We start from the raw sequence: 12,217 nt of genomic DNA on the forward strand, positions 1-12,217 counted from the left end.
GCATGATGGACCATATGTAAATAACTGCTAAGCGAAAAAAAAAAAGAAAGAAAAAATACAAAAAAAATATACTAGAATGGTGCTTTCTTCTAATTTTGAACCGAATGAATTTTATTAACTGCAAATAATGTAATTGAAATACAATCCTAAAAAGTTTCAAAACGAAAGAAAATTTAAACATGTCGCAGGAGGAATCCGCGAACCGCAAAAATTCCAAAATGGGGGGGCTACGTTCAATCACATATCGCGGCTTGTGTACCACTCTTCTATTTTCTTCCTTGTAGCTTCTGATTTGTTTGATTTTTCTTGTTTTGTTTCTTCCAGTTTAATTTATTGCGCGTTGAGCTAGACAGAAGTAATTATCGATCTCTGAAACTCAATTCGATTTCACCTGTACCAACCCGTGTTATTTTAATAAAGAATTCTGTTCAGCTGTTAGAACATTCGGGCAAGGAGAGTCGAGCCATGGAAGAAATTGTACTGCACTGTATTTAGAGTAGCTGATGCTAACAACGCAACTAGCGAAAACCTTGCGTAGCTAGCATGCATTTACGTAGCATTCGGTATCTTATCTCCGACAGTAAACAAGTTGCAACGTTGTTGCTGTGAAAAATTCGAGGGAATATTCCTTGCCGCGAGTATATATATATTATATTTGCAACAACGACGCAGTGCGAATTTTCTATCGCTTGTATTTATCTCGGAAAGAAATAAACGAATTGCGAAAAGTCAAGATCACCGAACACCGTGAAAAATGAATAATGCGCTTGATAATTCGGCCCGTTAACATGCACGTTTCATACATATAATGACGAGTTAAAAAAATGATTGAGGAGAATCATCCTGATACGCACGAGGATACGGAACTGTTGCTTCTTGTTCGTAGAAACGAAATACATATTTGTTTAATTTTTTTAAGATTTCTTTGTATTGCTATTCACAAGTACCATATTTGGATAATCGATGAGAGATTCATATTCGGCAGGAAGGTCAACGCTAGATCTACCAAAGTGGTCAAAATGGCCAGTTTATAATTTTTCAAAGTACAATTCTGTGATAATTTGGATAATTTCTATAAAATACACGAATAAAAGTTTGTGTCCATTGTTGTGTTATAAATTTTGCTATTCGTTTTGCACTCTAATTTCTCCGATATAATCTTTATGCTTTGGTCGTCGGTAGTTCTAGTGTGATAAATTCGCTCGCCTCTCGGTGTTATATTTTCAATGATATTAAAATATGCATAATTTGTCCACGTTGAATAAAGAGGCACGTGGTATATGGATAAATGTTGCTCGTAACTGTAACACGGAAAGAAAAACGGACATCGTGAATATTTAAAGTATAATATGAACTTTGTAAAAAAAATGTAACGTTATGTAACGTTATAAATATAATGTACAATAACATTTATTATCACAGAAAATATCAGACTTATGAAATTAGACTTATAAACTACTCAAGTTTATTTTACCATGGTAATATCGCAAATATTAATCATTGCAATGCAAAAAAAGCTGTTCTTCACAAATAAAATGCAAAATACGGAGAAATGCACGTACTATTATAGGTACAATTTTTTGACAAGGAGATGAGACCTTAAAAATTGCTTGATTCATTTATAAAGAGTAATCGGCCAAATAATATAATTAATTAATATCATGACAATAAATATTAATACATAAAATTCGGTATACTATAATACTTCGGAATAATTCAAAATACCAGTACCGATCGTAAAACTTAGAACTCGCTCCTCTCAATTTCCGAATGGACTGGTCACTAATCTCCGCGGAACATGATCCAATTATTATTCTCGACGATGTTTTTCAAGCGCGACGCTCGCTTGTTATCTGTCGTGCACCAAGGTTAATAATGACCATTCGTCGGACGTTATCTTTGGTGAATCGTAGTAAGTCGCTACTGATACGAGCAATAGTTACGAATCGTTGCGTATCTTGGACGTCAGGCGCGACGAGAAATCCTCGTTCGTTGGAATCGAAACTCGAAAAAAAGCGTGCAAACGAATCATTGCGGCTGCGTGCCACGTGAAAAAAGAAAAAAAAAACTCTCCCTCTATCTCTCTTTTTTTTTTTTCATTTTCATTATTTATAGTCGCATCAACCGTCTGTGTTTGGGTAACTACTTGAGTTATTATCCGATTTCGAACGAAATCTTACAATTTATTACAAAAGTTAAACTGTCTTAGAAAGTGTATCAATTTTAGGACTCCTTCTTTATCTTTTAGATCAGAGGTGGCTAACTGGCGGCCCTACTTTCCTAGCGCTACCCCCCCCTCCACTGCATCGATTTCTCCACTACATTAAAATCTGAGAGAGTGGGGAGTTCACGCACGGCGAGGAAACTTCAGCGTAGCGGAGAAATCGATGCAGTGGTGGGGATAGTATTAACGATCAGAAAAGTAGGTGTTAGCCAAGTTAGCCAACTCTGTTTTAAATTGTCAGTCAGTGAAGGTTAGTCGATGTCTATCCGCGGTGTAGTTTCTCCGCTGGACAATAATACGTTCCACTGTCAATTGAACTTTGCACAGATCACAGGTTGGGGAAATGATTGGGGAAATTTTTCGAACGAGGGCGTGTTGGTCGGCCATTGTCTCTCCTGCATTTTCACTGGCCTGGCTTGCACAAACGCGGCGCGCGCGAAACGAATGGGAAGAGGGGGGATCTTTGAATAGCATCCACTTTCCGAGAAAGTAATTCGGCATTGATTTCACCGCGTGGGTGTCCACCATCCGCGAGGTGGATGCCGCAATAGAACGAGAGAGTATCAGAAAAATTGTGCCGTAACGATTTTCAGCGGGCACTTGTTCCTCAGGTACAAGCAGGCAGCTCTATTTTTAACGAGGCGTGTTCGTTCAATTGCAAAGTGTTCGCGTCATTCGCGTGCGAGAACCGACGAGAATTCGTTTCTTTATTTTTCTTTTCTCCTACTGCGGGAAGGTTTTTCTTATCCACGTATCATTTTCGTCCTCGTTTAGCGTCGGCGCGACGAACGTGATCACTGGAAAAATTCGCACGCTGGAGAAAACGTATCGACACGCCTGGTTTCTCGCGTAATATTTTTGTTAAAACGATCTGCGTACGTTAGCAACAGCGAGCACGTCAATAACAGTAACAGCAATTTCCAATAATGAGCAATGAGTTTCCAATAATAATAATAATGTAACCTAGGTAGAAAATGGAACCTAGGTGGAAAATTGTTTTTTAACGCACTACACTTTCGTATGTTACATTCTGTGTATCTTTAAAACGTATCTAGCAGTCTAATTATTACCATCAGAAATGAAATTATCCGATTGAACGACATTTCAAGGAAGCTAAAATTGTTCATTTATATCTGTGCGTGTTGTTGTTACCAGAGTTTATTGATTGCTGGCTACGTAAGACGGTAATAAAACATCGAAACGCTGAATTGGTTGTTTGTGTGCGGTTCATTATAACGGCCCTCCGTAACGAAAGGGTTAAAATTGTACAATTGATCTTGAGACGTACACGTAGCTCCTCAATGTGCATACGTAATTCGAATTTTGTGAAAATGAAGGACGATTTCTCTTGTCGAAATGTAATTCTGTCAAACTCTGCAAGAAAAAAACACAAAAATACAATAATAAATGCAAGTTGGTTGCACTCGAACGAAAGGAAAATAATTTTTCAGTCCATTGGAGGAATATTAAAGAGCTCTTGTAGAAAAAACGCTTGCAGAAATGTCTTTCGAACATATTGTTTTCATAAAATTTTGATCGAAATGATATTTTTGAAAGAATTTTAATTAAAATTTGGCGTTCATAATGTTTTCTTCAAGTATGTATTTTCAGTTGTATAGCGGGCCAACAACTTTTCGATCATCCGATTATTTATATTATTTTTAAATTATGGGAAGTAGAATTTTATTTACGGAGTAAATCGTCGCATATTTTATCGCGGATGGGAGAGTTTTCGAGGATCTTCAATATTTTTATGCTCTGTCATTTGTCTGCGGATATTTGGACGATTTGAACGATTTGCAATGAGACGTCATGCAACATCAAACAAAGGGTTAGAGTGGTTAGGAGTGAAAGAGTGAAACGACGTGTCTTACGTCATAATAAGAGGCAACGTGGTGTCCGTTTGCACTGACGTAACATTGCAATCGTCAAATTACTAAGGCTCGTACGTTTCTTATCAGCGCTGTATAACTTTTGTGTAAATGAGGTTTCTCCGTATCTCTGAAAATAATTATGAGGAAAGTAATTCAAAGGCGCGAGTTGGAAGAGACAATCCTGACAAAACGTTGACACGATCAAAGTGCTGCTTCACCCTGTACTTTTACATCTTCACCTCGCGTTCTTTCATTCTTTGCTTAATTTAATCTATCAATAGAACATAATTTAATTTAATTTATTCAAACAGCAATGGCTCATTTTGATAAAAGAAAAAATAGCATAATAACAATAGTGAATTCCTCCATCAGTTTGATGGTACGAAACTTTAATTCATTCATAATGGAAAATTTGTAATACTGTGCGATAGGATTTTTATTTAAAGAGAAAGAAATGCTGGACATTGCTCGTTTTCAATATTGTTGTAATTTAATTCCGTGGTTTTATTGTTTAATTTCATCATATTTATCTAGCTTATGTCAATATCTTGACGTGAAATTAATACGTGACATTGTCGAGCATAAATAATTTGACACGGTAGTGTCAATAAAAGCTTAGGTATGTTACGTTTTTCTACTGTTAATTTTCTTAGTTTTTAGTTTCAAGTTTCGTGTTCGTTTTTAATAAGTAACTGATGCTTCATAAAACCTGTACATAAACCTTTCAGCGTAGTTGGATATATTTCGATCGTTTTGAAATTTACGACGAATTACACACAGAGACATATTTAAAGTCACTCTGCAAAGTCTCCAATCGCCTACTATTATAATTAATATAATGTTAGCTGTTCCTTTTACTAATATCTATTTATTGTACGCGTTGAGGTTAAATCCAAGAGATTCGTTTTGAATTGTACTTTATATTGCAATAATTTTGTAATTGCGAAATGGGCCATCGTGTATGTTATACATGTATACGTAATGAAAATAAACGTTCGGGATTAACAAGTCGAGATTTGAAGTATAATTATAACGAATAGCATGAAACGAAAATGTGGAATCAATTCTTTGCTAGATGGACAAAGGAATATAAGTCAGAATTGGCTTTTTCTTTTTTTTTTTTTTTTCTAGAAAAGTATATTTAAATTCAAAGTGTACAATGTAAAATCAGGTATATTGGTTTGTGGTTAGTTAAAAATATATGTCTCATCGTTTTTATATTGGTTTGGTTGAAACTTTTATTTATTTGCCCATCGAAGAGTCACTCATTTTCTGATTCTGAGATCTTTGATACATAATTTGCATCGTACATCTTTCACGTTAATAATTTTATTTCACAACGTGTAGATCGTTTTTTAAAGTAAAAACATTATAGAGTGAAATCTTCACTGTACTGACCCATCAAACATTAAGGATCAATGCAACATGATCGTTTGCAATCCTTTTCGAGCAATTTGTATCGTTGAATTCTATTTTTTAACATTAGAACTACGAAATGAAAAATTTGACGGATCTCTTCGCGTAGTTTTATATTTTCTGAAATTGATGTATTTATATTATATATTATATATTAATATTGCTATATATATAACATAAATACATCATAATATTAATATATAATATATAATATATAAAAATATTTATATATTATTATATATTATATTATATATTAATATAATATTGTATTTATATTATATATTATATATTAATATTGCCAGCTAGATCTACCGACGATTAAGATATAAAAATTATGCAAGAAAAATCACTTTTGTTCACATTCTTTTCAAAACCATTCGAATCACGAAAAATACAACATTGTAAATCTGCTGCTACTCTAAAAATTACTCTAAAAAAAAANAAAAAAAAAAAAAAAAAAAAAAAAAAAAAAGAGGAAGAAACAATTGAATGAACTGGTCATTTGCTCTGGGAGAGAGTTCCAATCTGTCTAATCGGCTGAGAATGAGTGTGAAACTTGCAAACTTACACACATAAAATGAGAAATTTTGATAAAGACAAAGAAACTTTAGATAGGACATTTGAACTAGGTAAGAAGAGCCGTGTGGACGAACGAAATAATTTTTCTTTTTTCCTCGAGCAAGTAGTAGCTCGTTCGTTTGAGATATTAAAATCGGGCCAAGTCCCATCCTTCGACATACGGGGGGGGGCATATCGCTCGGGATATAGTGTTCCACGGTAAGCCACGTGTACGTCTTGCCCCGTGTTTCAGGGGCAAAGGACTCTACATCTGTCCTGCCTCTTCCACTTATATATTCTCCGCTTGCCATCTCTTCTCTGGTTGTGCACGGACACGTACGCAAGCAGGCGTATACACATGTGTATGTGAAATCCCCCGCGATATCTATAAAGTCTTGGTGAACTTTCGCGATTACATTTCCGCGAAGGAATGTCGCTTATGTTTCGAGATATCGTAAAGGGATAGAGAGTTCGATGCTGCACGGATCCTTGACAAACTTGCCCTTTTGCCTGTCGAAACAACGCGACGGTATCGATAATAATATGCGACGGGGATGGGGCTGAGAAGTTTTGCCTCCGCTCAATCCTTTTGGATGTCTGAGGAGAAGGGGAAAGAGCGATAACACTTTTGCCCTCAATTTTTTTCGATTAAACGAAGAGAATGAGGCATGGGACGAAAGAAATTTCGAAAATAAGTATTATTTAGCGAGACGGTTGCACGACAGTTCGTATAAATATCGTCACGTACACGATGATGTTTTCGATGATTTTTCGTAAAGCTCGCTGAAGTAGTTTTGGAAAAGATAATGTCGAAGCGATGTAACTTGGACCAACGAAGAAGAAAACGATCAATTTTCTGTGTGATATATTTCGAAGCAGTCGGCTGGGTAAAGAACAGTTTGACACCGATTTTGATGAAATTTACACTATTTAATTACAACTTAACATCCCTGTATTATTCAGTCCAACTTTCATACCGATGTCTTCCGTGGTTCAAAAATTACAAAGAAAATGTCAAAATGAATCTCTCGATCTGGATCTCTCGTGCGATCGATTTGTCCCCTGCAGTTGTTGAAATGCGTTGCGATGCATGCGTCGACACTTCGGAAATTCATGAAAACTGCATCAGTTTCGATTTAGCTTCGCATTATTGATTCCCGCGATACCAACATGTAACATATTGTTTCGAAATGTTGGGTTAGGTTTTCCCAACCAATAATGGGAGATATATATTAATTATATATTAAATTATGTTACCTGTAACGATGGAACGCCTGTTTAAAATTTGAATTAAATTATGATTAAAATTTGAGTAAAGTGAATTTTAACTAACTATGTACTTGATTAACTATCAGTATTTCTTACTAATTAGTTAATTGTAGTTAAATTTGGATTAAATAAAGATTCATTTGAATTTTATATTACAATGATTTAGATGTGTTCAAATACTTAAACACAGTGTACAATGTGCATCGTATTCAGCGTTCATTTTTATCACGTGATACATGAAACCTAAACGTCGATAATGTTGGAATAATAATATAATTCAGAAATTATGACTTAAAAACGAGTGTGAATGTTCTTGTTGTAAGTTTCTTGCAGCATGTCATCACGAAATTGCAAGTTCTTAACAATAATAGAAACTAGAAACTCTTCTTTCGTCTAAATTTTTATTTTTAAACAATTTGTTGTAAGATCGAAGCATTACATTACCATTATAGTGGAATAAAGTTGTCTGCCAGTAAATAATTTCCAATTTTAGAGTACGCACGATTGCAAGACACCCTCGAAGCGTTCTAACGAACAAATATCACCCTTCTTAGGACAATTGAATCCCATTGGATGGGATTTATCGATGTTCCAGCATCAGACAAATCCAATTTCAGCGCGAAATAATGAAGAAGAGTAGGGCCGATGGTCACTGGCTTTCATTTCACACTCCAGATTTAGAGTCTCGGCTGAAAAGGGGAAAGGGAGGAAGAAGCGCTCGTAAAATAGTATAGTTCGATGTACGTGCCAATGCTTCGAATATCATCAATAATGATTGTAATAATCTTCTGTTGGGCAACTGGAATATATATTAAGATAATCGAAAAATTGTAGTTTGGATAAAGAAGGTTCTACCGTGCATATTATATCATACACTTACAGAATTCTGTCGACGAAAAGTGCAAATGCTGTTTTTTTCTGTAACGAAATTTCGAGCACAAGAATACGAAAAGACTGGAAATTTTGTCGTTATTGCCAATATAAAAATGAACGATACGTGGTCAGAGATATAATGGCAGAACGGTTTTCTTATTTTTATAACAAATTGCAAACTTCAGATCTGACGTGTGCTCGTAATTTCCCATCTCACTCGGGAAATTATGAATTTTATGAATAAACGGTAAGCGAAAGAAATTTAAACGGAGAACAGGGTTAAGTGAAAAAACAACTGAATGATCAGACACTTCGTGAGTAAATATCGATCGAGCGTAAGGGAAGAAGAGGTATTTCTAGCAAATTTTTTAATTCAGGCATCACCTGAAACTTCTCGAAACTTAAGGAAGTTTCAATTCTCGAGAATTCGAAATTTTGTGCTGTTTTTGTTAGACTCGAAACTCTTAGACGAGAAACAGAGGTAAAGTCATTGAATAAAGAATGTTTGGTGCGAGATGTTTCGCAAATGCGATCGATCGTAATTTTGGAATGATAGTGTAAAATATCTGACTCCAAAGAAATTATTTCATCTAGATGTTTCATTACACCGTCGATAAATTATACATTGAAAAACCTTTCAGCACATATAGTTGAAAGAAAAAAAAAAAAAAAGAAGAAAAAAAGGAAGTAGATTAAATCCAGAAAGAGTTCGAACGTTATTGTTCTTAAACAAGAGTCTAGATTAGACAGTCTATATTTTTCTACGTTGTTACGTTTTTGTTTGCATTTTGTTTAACCGTGGCCAATAAAAATTTGTACGAAAGAAGTTCCTCTTTGTTTTTTAGAAATATAACAATCGTCATGCCAACTAGAACGAACATACGTCACAAAGTTGTTCGCTCAACATAATAATTTCCTTCTCTGACATCTATTCTTACACTGTACGTTGTACATTATCATTTATAGTCGTAGATTCCTTACTGGAACTTGCAAATTAAAATGGAATAAAATGAAATAAAAGTCAATAGTTCAAACCTCTCAGTGTTTCGAAAGTTTCGGAAGTTCTCGATTCGACTCCCGACAATTGAAGAATCAGTTTCGTACCCATTCCTGCGAATAATAATAATGAAAGAGAGAGAAAGAGAGAGTAAAAGTGAATTGGTAGGTGAGTGTCGTTATCTGGCTTGCTACTCGGGAAGAAGAAGAAGAAGAAGAAGAAGACGAAGAAGAAGAAGAAGACGAAGAAGAAGAAGAAGAAGAATCGAGGAACGACAGGGGGTCGCGCGTGCACCGACACGGCCCACAGTTTCGTCGTGTCGTTGATCACGAACGTGTCGATCGTCGACCAGACCAAAAACACATGCACGCACACCTCGGGGTGAAGGTTTTATCCTCGTGTAACTGTTGCTCCTCTCCTTCTCCCCCTGTCTTTCTCTTTGCTCTCCTTCCCGCAGACTCGTGCATTCCGCCAGCACACGATTTACCCTACGCGCTCGAACAACCCAGGAACAACCCCCGAAAATCAGCCCCTACGAACGAACAAAGAGTCTAGTGTCTAGACGGCTGGATATTACCGGCGACGACGACATGCACACCGTGTTTCGTGTCTTCTTTGTTTCTTTCGGCCGTTCGATACGCCTCTCGCTTGTTGCCGCGGCTTCGGTATTTTTTTTTAAACGCCTTAATTGCCCTGCGATATACAGACAGTAGTCGCTGGATGACCGTCTGTAAATATCTCGGAATAACTCGAAACGCGACGTGTTTCTCACCGTGAAATCTGGGGAAATGAATTTTTGAATGTATTACGGGACGAAGGATACGCCGATCGTTTTTGTACTTTTTCATTTTTCTAAACGTTGATCCGCGAATTTTGACTTTCGCGCTTTTACACTTACGCGAGCATGGCTAGAGAAATGGGAATTTTTGTCGAATGAATTTCTCGCAACTTTCGATGTTCCGTTGTGTCTAATTATTGTTGACATTAATTAAAAGACGAAAGATTGCAGTTATTGGCTAGATTTAGGTACGATATCATTTTAGAGTGGAAATGATTAAACGTCGATTAAACTATTGTAATCATCAGCGATGTCGGTTGAAACTTTTTAACTGTCGGAAATCTTTCGATGCTAATGTCTTGATATTAAAGCTCGATGCTGAATGAATTTGAAGCAAATGGGTTGCAAAGCTAAAGGGATTATTAAGAAACAAGGTGATGTTAAAACTTTATGTTGCTGAAATATCGGAGCTTGCTGAAAGGTCGTTCTTTCAAGTTATGCTTCTCGTACAATAGTATCATGTTACGTTCAATTTTTGCTGGCGATGAAATTAAATTAATAATTTAAAAATAATGATAAAGTTGAAATAATAATAATAATAATTTTAATAAATAATAATAATAATAAATAATAAATTATATAATAATAATAATAATAAATTCAAAAATTAATATAATAATAATAATAAATTTAAAAATAATGATAAAGTTGAAATAATAATAATAAAAATACCAAAAAATGAAAGGAATAATAAAATGGTTTTGGTTTAATAATAGAAAAAAAAACTTTGATCTTTCCTTCTTCTTTTGAAATCTTCTCACTTTTAATAATAAGAATCTGCACGTTTACATGAATGAAAATATTAACATGTATACTCTTACATCAGATTGAAATAATCTACAGTCAATTAAACTGATAGAGCAGAATAAACTTTGGCTGCAAAAAGGAAAAAAAGGAAAAAAAGAAGAGCGCATTGTACAGACGGGAGAAATGATTCAACAGTACGTCCAATTAATAATTGCAGAGAGATAGCCGAGGAAAATGTTGCAGCGACAAATGATTCAAACGATAAAGGCGAAGTGCAAATAGAATGCAAAGTAAAGGTAAAAATCAAAGAAAGTCGACGAACAATTAACAAACGTAATTTTGTAACAGTCGCGAGTCTCTCGAAACGTCGTTACAGCGGACACGAATGTGCAAAAGCAAGTGCTGCAGTGTCTCAAAATGTAATTCAAAAAAAAACAAGACAGGACAAATTGAACGAATTAGAACGAACAAGTAAATGGATTATAGTATTATAACATTTGCCACCGCACACCACCAGGAGAAAAGTCTGATTATCAGGAGGCTAAACAGTCTGTTTAACGGAGATTATACTTGATAGAATCCAAAAATGCCCGCTGGAAATAGAGCCAGCCGGCCACTCGTCCCGAGAGTTTGAAGCGTGTTCGAAACGAGTGCATCGCACGTTAGGTTACCTCTCGCCACCTTATCAGCTCTGTTCTATAGCGCGCATATACAGCGGCACCCGGCGATAGTGGAACGATGTCGACGACCCGATGTATCAACACAGACCTACCTGACGCCAGTTTCTAGATACATATACCCGCCAGTCTATAATAACGCGTGTGCCCTCCACTGCCCTGTGTCGAGTTGCTCTCCGACACCCTTGCTACTTCCATTCGACAAGATTCGAACTTTCAATCGATATCATTGTTCAATGACCCGCCCTCGACATCGGGGTCTTTTTCTTTTTTTTTTTTTTTTTTATCGGTACGCGCTTGCAAACTGACGCGACTGTCGTTATTTTTCTACGTGTGTCGTCGGGAAGCTTTTTTTTTTTCTCCTTGAGTGGGGGGGTTTTGCAGTCCCTTGGGATTTATGGGTCCCTATAACCTGCATTTAACATAAATAATTTCTTTTGTGTGAATTGATGATTGAGCTTTCTGAGATTTCTCTCTATATACGTGTCCTCTTCTTCGTTTCTGGCGCTTCATCTATCCTCGAGCGCCGAAAAATTGTTCTCTCTCGAAACATCGCGTCTCGAGTTTTTCAGTTTTCAGAAGTTTTTGGGGTGTTGCGAATTTCTATGGACGCTGGTGTTTCTTTTTTTCAATTTTCAGCTTCGAAGTCACGTGTCAACTGTATATTTTCTTAGAGTTGTCACGATTGTCGGTACCTAAGTGTGCTTATACTTTCGAATGCAAATTTACCGCGACGAATTTGTC

The 12,217-nt window shown here is 36.0% G+C and overlaps 2 protein-coding genes across 2 annotated transcripts in view; one reads left to right on the forward strand and one right to left on the reverse strand.

Annotated features, from left to right (window-relative positions):
* Positions 1–910: 910 nt before the first annotated feature.
* LOC122537756 overlaps positions 911–12,217 on the reverse strand; it is a 19,504-nt gene continuing 8,197 nt past the window's right edge. The window contains exons 3-5 of the mRNA XM_043671231.1: positions 6,047–6,051; positions 1,726–1,794; positions 911–1,301 (exon numbers count right to left, since the gene is read on the reverse strand). Coding sequence (XP_043527166.1) covers positions 1,073–1,301; positions 1,726–1,794; positions 6,047–6,051 — 303 coding nt within the window. The 3' untranslated portion in view covers positions 911–1,072. The remainder of the gene's footprint in view (positions 1,302–1,725; positions 1,795–6,046; positions 6,052–12,217) is intronic.
* The window catches only part of LOC122537835 (sex-determining region Y protein-like), a 47,354-nt gene continuing 47,288 nt past the window's right edge, over positions 12,152–12,217 (forward strand). The window contains exon 1 of the mRNA XM_043671441.1: positions 12,152–12,164. The gene's annotated coding sequence lies outside the window, so the exon portion shown is untranslated. The remainder of the gene's footprint in view (positions 12,165–12,217) is intronic.

Source organism: Frieseomelitta varia, unplaced genomic scaffold (genome assembly GCF_011392965.1).
Source record: "Frieseomelitta varia isolate USP_RPSP 00005682 unplaced genomic scaffold, Fvar_1.2 scaffold_163, whole genome shotgun sequence".
NCBI classification, from domain to species: Eukaryota; Metazoa; Arthropoda; class Insecta; order Hymenoptera; family Apidae; genus Frieseomelitta; species Frieseomelitta varia.